Raw genomic sequence first — 16,756 nt, forward strand, 5'->3', positions numbered from 1 at the left:
CCTGTGCCTCTCCTGCTAATCATAGCAGGTTGAATTGGTCTTCATTTCTCTTCCCTTCCCCCTCCTCTGCGAGTGTTTGCTTACTATGGTTTCAGCTTCCTACTGACTCCTTTTAGACTGGTGTTTGTGCTACTTTTCCTTTCACTACAGGTTTCAAGTCATTTTTTACATTCTGCTTTTGAAAAGTAAGGAAGAAATAGCAGAGTTTTTTGTTTTTTATAAATGTATAAGTCTATTTCGTAGCCTCTGAATCTTTTATTCACACTCAGAAAGCTTGTTTCTTCTATCGCAAGAGCCTGCCTTCCTTGCTCAAGTGGCAGTCCCTCCTCTTCCTCTTCCTGGAGCCACACAGCTGGAAAAGTCGCCCGCCTGCACTGTGTCTGTGACTTTCTCCCACTCCCTCTTCCTTCCCCTGAGATGGATTCCAGCTCCACCCTTCCCAAAACGACCTATGCTGAACTCAATATTGGCTTTACTATTGAATCCCATGGGATGAGTACCTGGCTGCTTGACAGAATGTGAATGCAGCACTGACTTCCTGTGGCTTGCATGCTAGGATGACCTCCATGTCCTTCTTAGGTGCTTGCCTCCCCTTTACTGTCTCCCCTCTGTGGCATTTCTTCTGTTCCTTTATGTCGATGTCCAGAGCCCTTCTTTCACTCCAGGAACGTGCCCCAAACAATCCTGCCTATTGCTGACATTTGTATACAGATGAATTCTTGCTAGAGGTCCCCACAACCACCTTCAAACTCAATAATTCTCTAGAAGGACCTATAGGACTCAGAAAATCGGTTATACACTGTGATTATGGATTATTTCAACAAAAGGATACAGATCAAAATCCGCAAGAAAAGGAGCGCAGGGCAAAGACCAGGAAAAATATGGCCTAGGCTTCCAGGTGTCCCTTCCCAGGGGAATTACACAACGACACATTTAATTCTTCCAGCAACGATATGGGACAACACTCGTGAGGGGTTGCTAACCAGTGAGGCTCACCTGCGCCACGGTTGTGCACGGTTTTTATTGGGGATCAGGGACGTATGCATCCAGCACCCGTGCACCTGACCTCTGCTACTCCCAGTCCAGCACCACCACCCCACTTCCTGAGCCAAAACAAAGGTTCCCCACTAATCCATTGCTAGGGCAGACTTATCTGGCCACAGTGGGACAGCATGGCCTCAAGCCTACGCATGCAGAAGCTCTCTTAGCAGGCAGTCCCCTCCATGGGCTTAGAGGTTATCTGCCAGGGGCCGGCCATAGGCCAGCCTTGATGACAGGCCCTGCTTGGTGCTCTGTAGGGCCTGAGTAACCCTTCTTTGTCTACTTCTGCATCCATATCTTTAACTTCTGAATTTCCAGTTTTTATGTCTGATTGCTGTGGGACACCCTCATTATTAATATGTCATAGGCCATTAGAGATTCAGCCTGTACCAAACTGATTACAACATGGTACCACTGTTAATTATCCTTCTTCTCTTCCAGATGCCCACTGACATTCTTGACTTTGCTGATATACCTCCCACATCCAGGATATTACCATTTTTAATAAAATTCAACATTATAAATAACGCCAAATCTACCTTTCCGTATCATTCCTGCCACTTCCCTACTCCAGTTGTCTTTACCACATACTGGAATTACAAGCTTCCATCTGGAATTTCTGCCTCTAGTGTGCTTTTTTCCATTTAATATCTTTATGGAGATACAAATCACGCAGCGTAAAATTCATTCCTATAAAGTATACAATTCAGTGGCTTCTCGTGTATTCATAGAGTTCCGCAGCTGTCACCATAACCTAAGACCATTTTTATTACCCCCCAAGTAAACCTCATAATGAACAGTGACTTCCCATTCTTCTTCCTCCCTAGTCAACCACTAATTTACTTTTTTGCTTTTTACGCAGGCTTTATGGAGATATAATTCACACACCCTACAATTCATCCATTAAGGTATACAGTTCACTGGATTAGTGTGCGTTCACAGTTACACAGCCATCACCCCAGTCTGTTTTAGATCTTCATCCCTCAGAGCAACCCCCTACCTGTGAGCAAGCACTCCCCATTCCAGTCCCCTGCTGTCCCTCACTTCTCTGTCTCAGGCCACAGGTAATCCGTCTCTATGGATTTGCCTGTTTTTGACATTTTGTGTAAAACAGAACAGTATGTGTAGTCTTTTGTCCTACCTTCTTTCACTTAGGCTACTATTTTCAAGGTTCATTCAGGCTGCTTTAATTGCGGGATATTGCGTTGTATGGATATGCCATGTTTTATTTGTCCATTATTAGTCAAGGACTTTGGTTGGGGTTATTTCTGGTTTTTATAATATTTCCATTATTTTTGGGCTATTATCAAGAAATGCTGCTGTGAACGTTCATGTACAGATTTTTGGGTTGGATGTATGTTCCCACTTTCTTGGGTGTGACCTGGGAGTGGAATTATTAGGTCACGTGGTAGCTCTGTGTTTTAACATTTTTGAGGCGGTGCTAACTGGTTTTCCCAAGTGGCTGGATCAGTTTTCATTGCTGCTGATAAAGGCTTCCATTATCTTCAGTGTTCTCCTTGTTATTATAGTACCACTTATTAAAGAGACTGTTTGGACATCAATCTATAGTAACTTATGTCTGGCCTCCCAATTCTGTTTCATTGATCTTTATGTCTACCCTTTAAGCCAATACTACACAGTCGTTGTTACTATGGCTTTGTAGTAAGTTTTGAAGTGGGAATATATTAGTCCTCCAGCTTTTTCTTTTTTCTTAAAATTGTTCTGGATATACTCGGTCTCTTGGATTTTCATATAAATTTTAGCAAAGAAGCCAGCTGGGATTTTGATAGGGATTTCCTTGACTCTGTAGGTCAGTCTGGGAGGTGGAAGAGTAGGGCAGGGATATCGTCATCATAATAGCATTAGGTCCTCCTATCCATGAATATTTGATATCTCTCCATTTACTTAGATTAAAAAATGTCTTCAACAGTATTTTATAGGTTTCAGTATACAAAGCTTGTTCTTATTTTGTTGATTTATTCTTAAATATGCTGTTCTTTATGATACTACTTTAAGTGGAATTATTTTCTTAGTTTTAATTTTGTATTGTTCATTATTAGTGTAAAGAAATAAAATTGATTTGGGTATATTGATCTCATTATATCCCGAAACCTTTTGTAATGTTATTATTTACTCTAATAATGTTTTTTGTGGATTCTTTGTGATGTTCTAGATACAGGATTATGCCATCTATGGATAAAGGTTGTTTTAGTTCTTCCCTTCCAATCTGAACATTTATTTGTTTCTTACATTATCGTCCTGACTAGAACCTCAAGTACGATGTTGGTTAGAAGGGGTGAGAGTAGACATCCTTGTCTTATTCCTCATTTTAGGATGATTCTTTTACTTTTTTACTATTAATTATGATGTTAACTATGGGTTTTCCTAGTTTGTTGAATGTTTCTATCATTAAATTTTAGATTCTTCTCACAAATTGTTTTTTGTATTAAAATGATCATTTTTTGTTCTTTATTCTGTTATTATGGTATTACATTAATTGATTCTTGTTATTAAACCAACCTAGCAATTCTCGTGTAAGTTTTACGTGGTTCTTGTGTGTTTTTCCTCCTTTTATTTTGTTTATGCTGTTGGATTTGGCTTCCTAATTTTTTTGAGAGCCTTTGTATCTATATTCATAAGGATATTCATCTCTAGGTTTCTTTTCTTATAATGTCTTTGTCTGTTGTGGTACCCAGACGGTACTGGCTTTATAGAAAGAGTGAGGAAGTACTCCCTCCTCTTTCATTTTTCTGGAAGTTTGTGAAGGATTAGCATTAATTCTTCACTAATTATTTGTGGAATTCACCATTAAAGTGTTGTGGGCCTAGGCTTTTCTTTGCAGGACATTTATTGAGTACTCATTTAGTCTCTTGGCTTTTCTGTCAAATTTTCTGTTTCTTCTTGAGTCAGTTTGGTAGTTTGTGTCTTTGTAGGAATTCATCCATGTCATTCTGTCATCTTAGTTGCCTAATTTGATGGCATACAATTGTTCATAATATTTCTAAAACACAGACCTAGATTTGCAACTCTCCTCCTTCAAACTATTAAGTACTTTTTAGTACCCTTAATTTTAAACCTTTAAAGTTATATTGAAAATGACTAAGGCTTCCTTTAATTTGGTTTCTGCTTTCCTCTCCACTTTGAGACCATATACCCCCATCAAACACACTCCAAGTCATTCTTATAATTCAGCCACATAGCACTTCTTCCTGTTCCCTAGACGCCATTTCTTTAGGCCTTAATATGCTTCTAGCCCCAACTAGAGTACTTTACTGCCCGTCTTCTGGTAATTAGTTCACACTCATCCTTAGATGACACTTCTTGTAGAGAACCTGCTCTTATTGCCTATAGCTGAGTTAGAGGACTTTCCTTTTTGACCACTTAGACCTGAACTTTCCTTTTATTGTGAAACAGATCACACTTTCATTTATTTACCACATGTCTTTCTTGATGACTCTTGAATGGGGTTGGAGATACGCAGGAAAGGAGGAATCAAGGATGACTCCCAGGGTTTCTCAGATGAATGTTTAAAAATGTTAAAAGAAGAGCAAGTTTCCAAGAATAAGATGTATTCAGTTAGGAAAATGGTGCACTTTTCTAGTATAATATCCAAATGGAAATGTACAAGAAGAATGTGTACATGTGGTTCTTAATTTCAGTATAGCTATCCTGCGGTATGTATGTCTTCCTCCTCTGTTAGGTTGTGAGCTCCTTGGCTGCAGGGACGCGGGCTTGCTCCTCCAGCTCTGTTAGAGGACTTCATAGATCACAGTAACTGCTAGTTGAATTGAGTTGTAAATAACAATGCCATGTGTCTGTATATGGTATTTTAATTTTATTATAAGTATCTTACTTGGGAAGTATGCCCAGCAGAAGGAGTAATGGCTGATTGTAGAAAATTTTAGTTTGCGAAAAATACTGTTTGTTTTTTTTTCCTTTTTTACAACAATTTATTGAGGCATTTTTATTTCAACAAACTCAAATCTTATTTTATGAATTCAACTATTCCTCTCGCCCTTTTTTTCTATTAAAAATGGTTTTATTGTCCTAAATACTTTTGTATTTTTCACATAAGGTGAATTATATCTTCTGTCTTTTTTTGTAGGACTATAATGATGAAATCAGGCAAGCACAGCTCCAAGAATTAACATATTTGAACGGTGGTTCAGAAAATGCAGATGTACCAGTTGTTCGAGGGAAACCCACCTTGCGTACAAGAGGTGTACCGACCCCAGCAATAACCAGGTAGGTGTAATTAATTGACTGACTTTTTTATTGTTAGAATAGGGTACCATGGCAACAGTTTTGATGTCTCCTTTATTAATAGTCAAACAGCTCTATCAGTGTATCAGTACAAAGCCTGTAAGAATATATTCAGACATTATGATGTCCTAATTAAGGGGATTCACTTTGCTTGGTCTGAGATATTCCTGGGTTTAAATAGAACCTATACTGTTGGCTGGCTGATGACTACAGACAAGTTTCTTTATCACTCTAACATTAATTTTTTAAATTTTTTGAAATGAAGCTTGTTTTAAAGTAATAGCATTGATATGCAAATTGAGGTTCTGGAAGCATGTGCCTTCCCCATTGAGTACAGGATTAGGCCAGGTCTTTGCCACATCTCCAGTGTTGGGCACAGTGTCAGGTACCAAGTGAGTGTCCAAAAGCCTGTTGTCATTTTATTCACTGTGAATGCTTTGTGGTATCTGAAAACTCCTCACCTGGGCCAGGTACACAGAATTTTTTATCTGTCTTTGGATTGATGACTACTTTTAATATGAAAAATGAAATCAGAGAGGGAGACAAACCATGAGAGACTCTGGACTCTGGGAAGCAAACAGGGTTACAGAAGGGAGGTGACTGGGTGATGGGTATTAAGGAAGGCACGTGTTGGGATGAGCACTGGGCGTTATACGCAACTAATGAACCATTGAACACTACAACAAAAACTTATGATGTACTATATGTTAGCTAACTGAACATGATGAAAAATAAAATGTTTTAATGAATTCGTAAGACAGTTTAAGCAGAACCATATATTGAGATATGACTATCTCAGATTTATTTGAAAATTATTTTTAATTCTTTAATCTTTGCACCCAAAAGAACTCAGTAGGAAGAAGTAACAGATTTTTCACTGGTGATTATATGTATTTTTTCAGAGAGAATTTTGCATGAAATAATTTAAAATAGCATTCTCTTATATCTCCAAGTTCATTTAGGGAAATAGAAAGTCAGTTTTCTTATTGAGTGTGACTGATCAGTGTATGGTCAAAGAGAGCAATTACAAATAGGTGTTATTGCAATGTAAAATAAACAGATCTGCTCATGGTACCAAGTGGGTTTTCTCTATAAAAAAAGGCTAATAATAATGGGATTGATGTTGATGGTTTAATGAAATAATTTTGTAGGTGTTCAGTAGATGGTAAATCCTTTCATTTTCATTTCTTCTACCACTACATTTACTTTAAATCATAAGAAATTACAGTTGACCCTTGATCATTGTGGGGGAATAGGGGTACTGACCCCTTGCTTAGTTAAAAATCTGTGTATAACTTTTGACTCCCCCAAAACTTAACTACTAATAACCTACTGTTGACTAGAAGCCTTACTGATAATGCAGTCGATGAACACATATTTTGTATGTTATATGTGTTAAATACCGTGTTATTGCAATAAGATAAGCTAGATATAAGAAAATGTTATTAAGGAATTCACAAGGAGGAGAAAATACATTTACACTACTGTACTGTATTTATCGAAAAAAAATCCGTGTGAAAATGGACCCGTTCAGTTCAAACCCGTGTTGTTCAAGGGTCCCCTGTACTTGCTTCATTAGTTTCCTGTGGCTGCCGTGATGAATTGCCACAAATTTGGTGGCTTTAAACAATAGAGATTTATTAGTTCTGGGGGCTAGATGTCCGTAGTCAGTATTGGCCAGACCACAGTCAAGGTGGTGGTGGTGTTCTCCCTCTAGAAGAGAATCCTTTCCTGGCCTCCTACCAGCATGTGTTGACTTGTGCCCATCTCACACTGGTCTCTCTGTCTGCATGTTGATTTCTCTCCTGTCTGTCTTTAACCTCCATTTTCTTCCCTCTTCCACATGATAGTACTTAGGGCCCACCTGGATGATTCAGAGTACTCTTCCCATCGCAAGATGCTTACCTGATAATCACCTGTGCAAAGGCCCTTTTTCTAAAGAAGACAACATTCACAGAATGAATCTCCTGGACAGAGGGCGTAGAGAAGAGAACCCACTCAGTGCCACTGTTGAGGGCACTTTTTAGGGGATGCTGTGTTCCTTAAGCCAGATCTGTCATTTTGACTGAAGATAATTTCTAATTTTGCTGTCAGCTTCTTTTTTTTTTTTTTTTTTTTAAGATTTTATTTGTTTGTCAGAGAGAAAGAGAACACAAGCAGGCGGAGTGGCAGAGGGAGAAGCAGGCTCCCCTCAGAGCAGGGGTTCGATCCCAGGACCCTGGGGTCATGACCTGAGCCAAAGGCAGACGCTTAGCCTACTGAGCCACGCAGGTGTTCCTCACTGTGAGGCTTTAAATTAAGTTGAAAATGTTATGCTATGAACGGATGAGGAAGGCAGAAGCTTTCTGGTTTTTAGAATATACTGTCTGGAGAAACACCTCCGTCTGCCCAGGTGAAAAATTATCCCTCTTGATGACAGCATATACATTGCTCGCCATTGAAAGCCTTTCCGTTGTCTTGACAGTCAGTATTGTCTTTGTGGTGGAGTGTGGCAGGTCAGCGCTGGACACCGGGCAGAGCACTTCACACACACCCTGCCTTCTTTCCTCCGTTTGATGATGGGCTTCCTTGGTCCCAGATCTTTCAGATAGCTTTCTTTTCACAGTGTCATATTCCTGGTCCTAGAAGAGGTACTCCAAGCCCTCCTGTGCTTTCTTAAGGCCTCACGCCGTTTAGTCTTCGTTGATTACTTTGCCATGTTTCCTGTGCGTTCCAGCCCCGGCTGGAAGCTGCTTGTTCCATGAAGTTGCTGCTCACGTCCTTCCAGTACCTTTGTGCACATTGTTTCTCTGCCCACAGTTCTGTATCCCTTCTCAGCCCCTCACCTGTTGACATCTGACTTTTCTTTATGTCTCACACCAAAACTTATTTTAACACTTATACTGCATCTACTATGGATTGAGTACTTTTCTAAGCATTTACAGATATAAACTGGGTTATACCTCATAACAACCCTGTAAGGGGGACACGGGTGTGTTAACTCACCATTTTACAAGTGAGGGAGGCGATTACTTTCCCAAGACTTGTAGACCCTGGTTCTACAGCCCGTGCCTGTCCCCTCTCTTTAATCCTCCCCTTGCATTTTCATCTAGAGTCCAGTTTTCTTCCATCCATTCTGCCACTTCATTTCTTCCATCGAGCTTTGATTCTGTCACTTTTACTGCATTTTTATTGCAGCCCGTGATGGCACCTTTAATACAAGCTATGGTGAAAATACTTTTATGTTTTTTACTACTTTTTCTCATTAAATCATATATAGTAACTTGCCAAACTAGTGTGCACATCTCACAGAATAAAAGTAAATGGATGTGGAAATTAGGACAGAGAGTTGCAAAACCCCAAGGGTGAGGTTAGTACACAGGAGTACGTGCTGTTCTGTACAGTCGCAGGGTTGGTCTTCGAGTTATGTTTTGGGCTACCTTGTAGCCAAAGCCAAGGAAAACATGGGCATGGAATGCACACTGTCTCAAGGTCTAAAAGAGTGATAAAACAGAAGAGAAACGTACACTTATCGAAGCCCAGGGCCTTGTGGTCCTCAGACCTGTGAGGAATATCTCCAGCGCACAGTCATCGGTAAATCTTTGCCGTATCCAGTCCCTCAGTACGCCATTTTGATTTTACCTCTAAAATACACCTTAAGCCTGGTTTTCATTCATCCCCCTTTCCATCCCCCCCAGTCTAGCCACATTGCTCTTCCACTTTTCCTTTGCAGTCTTTAATGACCTGTTAAAATTAAAGTGGATTTTGTCTTCTCCCTGCCTCAGTTTCTTTGGTGGCTCCCTTTGCAGCTACAAGAACACCCAGACTTCCTGCCATGCTCGATGACACATCATCTGACGATCTCCCCGCCCCTTCTGACCTTGTGGTTTTCTGCACTGTGGCCAGGCTGGTCTCCTAACTGTCTGGTAAACTGGCCAAGCTTATTTCCCTCCAGGCCCTTTGTGTTCACTGCCCCCATGGCCCCCACCTCGGGACGCTCTGTCTGGGTATCACATTGTAGGCAGACACAGGCACCATGCCCGGGAAGCCTTACTGAGCGCCTTGCTGAAAGTCATCGTCCCCCAGTCCAAAAGCTGGGGTGCAGCCTCCTGTCTTGGTCCCTTAGTAGCACTTATCACCCCGAATTCTGCCTTTTTTATTTGTTCACATTTTCATTGGCTTCTACTCATTATAACGTAAACCCACAAAGGCTCTTGTGTCCCTAGGACCTGGCATAAAGGAATCACTCAGTAAGTAATTGTTACGTGAGTACAGTACAATAGCAGATCCTTTAGGCTCTTGCCAATCAGGTGTCGATCATTTACAATATTTTGTGTTAACGTAGTTCACTGTCACATGACTGAATGTACTAGGGGATTAGCTTTGTGGGAATGGTCACGTGGTGATCACCATTTTGGAATTTCAGAGTGGAGTCTTCATGAACGTTCCCCACTGTTACCAGTAAGTTCAGGATACTTTTCTGCTAAAAGATGTAAATGACCTAAAATTAAATCCTGCAGTGGGAAGCAGTAAGTGTTTTAATAAACCTTTCATTTCAGTTTCAAATGAGAGAACTAAAGGTACACCTGTTTTAACTCAGGAGGTCGGGCGGTTTCCGTACTTGCAGTCTGTCCTGTGCCTGCCTTCGGAAACGCTGCTGTGAAACGGGGCCTCCCGGGCTCTTCGCACAGACCCCCGCACAGAAGGGAGCTTGGAGGGGAGGCCACTCCCGGCAGCGTGCTTTGGGCAGGTCCTCTCCTCCACCCGGACCTGCTGCCCCGCAGTCTGGGCTAGGCAGTCTTGAACCCGCGGGGATGCTCCTTCACCCCTTCTTCAGAACAGCCGACTTGTTCTGTGTTGCTTTTCTACTGACCTTTACTGCGGCCATCTGGCCCTTCCTCCCAAGTAGCAGGCGGTCTTACCTCCTGATTTGAGATCAGGAACAGTAGGAAGAAGAGCGGACCAAGCAGACGAACCTGCCTTTCTGAGCGGTGAATACATGTTCCTCAGTACTGGGTGCTGAACGTGGTGGTTTTGACCTGCGACGTGAAGCCAACACAGTCACTCATGGCTTTTTATAAGCGCTCATTAAACTGGGGAAATTTTCAGCTCTGGTTTCTGTAAATGTTTTACCAGCCCCTTTCTCTCTTCTCTTTCGTGGACTGAAGTTCCACATTAAATCTTTGGTTGCATTTTCAAACTATATGCCAAGGTGCTGGGGTGCTGCAGCGTTTCCCGGGACCCCGCAGTCCTCAGCATCTCCAGATCCTGCTTGAGCTCTCAGCTTAGGGTAACTGTAGTTTCAGCATTAGATTGTGCCATTTCGGCAGTTGCTGTGTTAAACAAAAAGTAGCCACGATTCCTTTGCTCTAGGGCACCACATAACTTCTCAGACATGGGCTTGGATGGGACAGTGTCACTCGCGTGTCCTCCTCGTCCACATGGATTTCCACGTGATCTCACTGTTTTTTTTTAAATCGATCGTGAATGATATCGTAGATGCTAACAATTGTTTTAGTGATTGAAAGTGATGTATTTTCCCCCATAGTGTATGAAATTATGAGAAATGTTATCAGGAAAACTGAACACTTAATATAAGGGTCATGAATATTTTACCAGTATGTGATATGATTTGTGTTAATCTACCAGTTTGTGTTAAAAATCTTTTTTTTTTTTTACTAAAGGTATAGGAAAATGACAATATATTTCTTTTTCTACTAGCCCACATTATAGATAGACATTTTCTATATACAATGGAATATTACTCAGCCATCAGAAAGAACGATTACCCAACATTTGCAGCAACATGGATGGGACTGGAGGAGATAATGCTAAGTGAAATAAGTCAAGCAGAGAAAGACAATTATCATATGGTTTCACTCATTTATGGAACATAAGAAATAGCAGGAAGATCGGTAGGAGAAGGAAGGGAAGAATGAAGGGGGGGTAAACAGAAGGGGGAACGAACCGTGAGAGACTATGGACTCTGGGAAACAAACTGAGGACTTCGGAGGGGAGGGGTTGGGGCATTGGGATAAGCCAGTGATGGGTATTAAGGAGGGCACGTATTGCATGGAGCGCTGGGTGTTATACGCAAACAATGAATCATGGAACATTGCATCAAAAACTGGGGATGTATTGTATGGTGACTAACATAATAAAAAAATATTTAAAAAAATAACACTTTCTTGGGATTTAATTTAAATTATTTGATTCCTGGGGCGCCTGGGTGGCGCAGTCGTTAAAGCGTCTGCCTTCGGCTCAGGGCGTGATCCTGGCGCACCGGGATCGAGTCCCACATCAGGCTCCTCTGCTGTGAGCCTGCTTCTTCCTCTCCCACTCCCCCTGCTGTGTTCCCTCTCTCGCTGGCTGTCTCTCTCTGTCAAATAAATAAATAAAATCTTTAAAAAAAAAAAAATAAAATAAAAAATAAATTATTTGATTCCTTGTTGAACTTACCTTCTCAGGACATTCTGCCACCAAACTGTCAGAACAGAACTCCTCCTCCTCTCCTTCCTTCTGATCTAATAAAAGCCTAGGCATTGGTACGTGCCCGTGTGCCCCACTTCCCAGGCAGAGTAGTAGAGGACTTTCCTGGCAAGTGAGTTTCTCTTCTTTTCTTGCCATAGGGTTCCTGGATTTCTCCTCCTGAGCTGCTCCCTCCTTCCCCAGTATCTGCTTGTTTTCTGTTCCAGCGGCCCCTGAGGGCGTAGTAGAGAGTGGCCATACAGGAGTGGATTAAGGGGAAACAAAAGGAGAAAATGGAAAATGTGTGGTTTCTTTTAAAATCATTTTAATATGCGTTGGGAAGACAAAAACCAAGGCGGATAGTGTTAAAAGTAGTGTGAGAACTTCGTACAAGGGCTTGTCGTTCCGAAGCCAGCCAGGGGCAGGCAGGTAAGAATGGCAGCTAAGCGCAGTTCTCCTGGTCACAGCGTGTCTGACCACGTACATGTCAAGTGCAGCAAACGGCCAGATATGGTTCCCGGCCCTCCTGCAGGCATCAGTGCCAATTGGAGAAGGTTTTTGACACCCAGTTTGCCAACTGATTTTCCCTACAATAACGGTGAATGAGATCTACTAAGCAGAGACGTTTGGGGCGGATGGAATCCACGAGTGTGTTCGTGAGCAGTGGGAATCTCCTCCCACCACACCCTGGTTTTTCAGAAACTTTAACATATTTCTTCCTCTTTGAATATCAGTCTATGCCTGCTGTTAGGTCATTTCATGTCACAGAGTTTGAGCTCTTTCTGCGACAGAGACTGAAGTTACAGAGATGGCTAACTCATTTTTATTTCAGGGAGTTTAAGAAGCAAAAGTCAGAGAAACAAGTAATTATGGCAAATGGTGTAAAAAAGGGTTGGGAGACAGGAAAACAAGTGAAATGGAAGTAGAAATGAGGGTGCAAATAATTTTTTACAGATTTTATTTATTCATTTGAGGGAGAGAGAGCACAAGCGGGGGCGGGGGGCAGAGGGAGCAGACTCCACGCTGAGCAGGAAGCCCAATGTGGGGCTCAATCCCAAGATCCCCAGATCATGACCTGAGCTGAAGGCAGATGCTTAACCGACAGAGCCACCCAGGTGCCCCATAGGGTACAAATAAGTTTGAATGGGGAACATGGGTATAAGGCAGGATAGTGCCAGAGGGAAGTCATCCCAAGCAGAGGGGCAGAGACTGGAAAGCAGAAAAGATGGGGACTGTTTGCTTGGAATTAAGGCGTGCCTGTGTGGGAAAATCAGTCCCCTGGCTCTTTTGAGCTGTAGGGCCTCAGGGAATTTTTCCCTGAGCTAAGCCCTGGTTTCCTCCGCTATAAAATGGACTTAGAACACTGAGCACACGCCAATCCAAACCCTGCCTAATTTTTATCATGTCCATGGGTTTAATTTATTCAAGCCCAGCTGTGCATGATTTCTTTTCTGATTACGCAAAATGATCCCACACCACAACTTGAATTCTTATGGAGGACCTTGGGCCAAGTACACATCTCTCTTCAACTCCTTTACTGTTAATTCATTGTTATCAGAGAGAAGAAGACTTGTCCTGCATAGTTGCAAAGACAGAAATAAGACTGTTAGAAATGATAAAGACTTTTGCAATTTTTATTTTTAAATAAAGAAGAAAAGTAAAAGCATGCTAACAGTCATGTGACAGGCTTCAAAATGAGGAATGAGTTTTCTGTCTTCAGGGGTATATCACTGACAGGAAGGTGAAGACAGATGCATTTCTTGCACTTTATAAGAGGTTGTGTTTCTCACACTGTCTTATATTGTCAGTAATTTTACTAATAACTAGTTGGTAACTTCTTGGAGAAGAAACAAATTGCGTTAGATTTATTTTATACTCTGTACAATGTAGGACAATGAATCAGTTGCTCATGAATTTTTTTTGTGTTGGCGATGGGATGGATCCCAGAATGAAGAACAGGTCTGTAAGTTCTGGGTCCAAACCAGAAGCAGCAGCACTCGAGAGCTTGTTGGAAATGCAGGATGTCAGTCCCCACCCCAGACCTCCTGGCTCCTGACTCTGCCCCGACACAGGTCCTCGCTGGGTGATGAGGATGCACAAGAAGTGTGGACATGCTGCCCTAGAACCACATTTCAGATTATCTCTTGAGGTGTGAAGCGTCAGGGCTGCCAGAGGATCTGGAAGCTTCGGTCATCCTTGGCTTTGACTTTCTTTTCCATGTTCCGAGGGATTCTAACCACAGGCTGCATTCCCCGTTTGCTTTTATCTAGCCTCTCATTCACTTGTCAACCTCTGGCAAGAAGGGGAAGTCTCAGAATGATTAGGCTTCCCTCTCAGAAAACCACAGAGTTGTCCGTGAGTTTGTTAGGGGGTCTGTGGGAGAAATAAGTTGCCCCCTGCGTGGTTAGTGCGTCCGGGCATGGGCCTCAGGTGGCCCTCTGGGAAGGTGAGCTTCCCACTGTGATACTGGTGCGCCAAGCTAAGACCCCCCATCGGCTCCCTCAGGCACCCAGCCGGTGATCAGCTGTGGGTCCTACCCAGTTAATCGTGCTGGGGTCGGCTTGAGCATTCTGCTTCTGCCGCCAAAGTCATTGTTTTACCCGACGCTTTCTGTTCCTCATAAAATTTACAGACAAAAGCCAAATGGTGTCATAGTGTATGTTTAGACTCTTTCTCTCCCAGTCTGCATTATTGCTGCAAGAGGTGCAGAGAGCACATAAAGGTGCTGTTGCTGACTGATGTGACCAGTACCTTCTGTCTGCTGTCTCCTCGTCCTCCGGTAAGCCGCCCGAGGACGGTGTCAGGACAGATTCCACGTAGAGGACTGTCTGATAATTACCACTTACTAAGTGCCCATGTTAGGTGTGTTATGCCTCCTGTGTGTAACCCTCATGACTGTCTGCAAGCGCTAGGTATTACTGAGGCCATTTTACTGGTAGAAAACTGAGTGACAGAGCAGATTTGAGTATGGGAATGTTGGAACTCAAAGCATGTACTTTTTCATCACATCCTAAAGCCTCTGCCAGTCTATAAATAATTAGTTCCTGATCAATCAGTCATTCAAAGCATTGTTCCCATGAGAGTACCTGTTCACAGATCTTTCTAGATTATTTCCATATCTGATTTTCAAACCAGAAACCAGGGTCTCGCTGCTAAAGAATGCAAACAGAAAGACCCATGACCATCACACCAATTCGTCTGCTTACGAAGCTTTCTATTCAGATGTGTGATCTTCCTGCTTTTCCCACTAGCCTCATTCTGAACAGAGTGGCAACGTAATTTTATCAATTTGAATCAATATTTCAAATTAAAAAAATAATGAATTCCTACTAATTATTATCTCATCTAATAGACGTTTTTTTTCTTCTTGTCCCCATGTTATTAGTCCAGCTGTTAAACTTTACCCCGAATTTCATTGGTAGCATTCAGTGGATACTTGCAGTATGATGGGATTTTTATGTTAGCCTGCTACTTGCCCCCATGTCTTCCTCTCACCAGAGTATTTTGAAGCAGTTGTGTTGCTTTACACCGTTCTCATGGAATTTCAAAGACTTAAAAACAGATCTTTGAAGGACCTTTCATAGATAAGTATCCAGAGCTACATATATCAAATGACTTGTCTGAAATTCTGTAACAGACAGTTTAGTATGATTCCATATACCCAGAGGGCACATAAGCAAACAGTGTTGATGATGCTGGGAAAGAATTGTGAGCTTCTTGAATATATAAATTTATGTCTTTCAATTTGATGGAACATTTATAGATTCAGAAGACATGCAGAATGTTTTGTGGTCCATATAGTACCTTGGATGGCAGGGGTGGGGTATTAGATAAGGAAGCAGGAGTCTTAGTTTGAGTAAACACAGTTTAACTGAAATATCACTATGGAGTTAGATCTACTGTAAGTGGAAACTACTCTTTTCTCTAATCATATTGGAGATGTTTCTAGATGTATCCTGGAGATAAAAAGAGGAGTAAGACTAGAAATTATTGTGCTGTCATTGCAATTCACAGTGATTGAAATCTACTTAAGTTGTTGGTCTTGATTGAGTAGGAGATGTGCTAGGTACTTTCTGTGTCCTGTGTCGTTTTTCCTACACAGTACCACTAAGAAATGGGATGTGTAACCCACTTCTGGAGGAACTGGCTTGGAAAGTTCAGATTTGATTAGTTTGAATGTTTCCTGGAAGGCAGAACTTAAGACAGTAGGTATAATCAGTAACTGAATTCAGGTCTGACCCCAGTGTCCTTTCTCTTGACCACCACTTCTACCGTGCTGATTTTTATGGCCTAGGATGAACAGAAACAGACCTAATTTACAGTACTTGGAAAAGGAATAATGCAAGTTACCTAAGGGTGAAAGTCTTAGATTTTGCATCTTTTCAATGGCTTTAAAGTTTTGAGAAGTACTGGTCAGGTTTTTTGAAGATGTCGCTGATTTGGGATGGGTCTAATGTTTTTCTCAAGATTAGCCTGGGGTTATGGGTCTGGGGAACAAAACCCGCAAAGGTGAAGTGTCATTTCATCACATTGTGTCCAGAGTGCCTACTGTCCACGTGACTTAGTGCTGCTGATGTTACCTTGGTAACCAGGCTGAGGTCATATTTGTTGGGTTTCCCCACTTAAAGTTAACCCTTCTCCCCCATGAAGGGTAGAATATCTACATAAATTATCAGAAGATTTTTCTCTTCTCTCCAGTTTATTATTTCAGTCATTTGTTTATATTAGTGTGGACTTATGGATATTTATATGTTTTATACATTGGGTTAAAATCCAGTACTGCCTTATTCTTTTTACTCACATTGTTTTAGCTTGGCCATTGGATGTTCTTTCAGTTGGCTCCTCTGCTCCTTTCATATACCCTCATAATTTTTATTGGTCATTCATTCATTCATTCATTCATTTTTGAGTGTCCTTACTTTCTGCTCTATGAGTTGCTCCAGCATCATCTTGCATACTTCCTACTCTAATCCTGGAATCAACCATTTCTCCAAGAAGCCCCGGT

General features: G+C 41.7%; 1 protein-coding gene across 1 annotated transcript in view; it reads left to right on the plus strand.

Annotated features, from left to right (window-relative positions):
- The window catches only part of KHDRBS3 (KH RNA binding domain containing, signal transduction associated 3), a 177,785-nt gene that overhangs the window by 95,875 nt on the left and 65,154 nt on the right, over window positions 1-16,756 (plus strand). The window contains exon 5 of the mRNA XM_040626044.1: window positions 5,147-5,286. Coding sequence (XP_040481978.1) covers window positions 5,147-5,286 — 140 coding nt within the window. The remainder of the gene's footprint in view (window positions 1-5,146; window positions 5,287-16,756) is intronic.

Source organism: Ursus maritimus, unplaced genomic scaffold, assembly GCF_017311325.1.
Source record: "Ursus maritimus isolate PB19 unplaced genomic scaffold, ASM1731132v1 scaffold_9, whole genome shotgun sequence".
Lineage (NCBI taxonomy): Eukaryota > Metazoa > Chordata > Mammalia > Carnivora > Ursidae > Ursus > Ursus maritimus.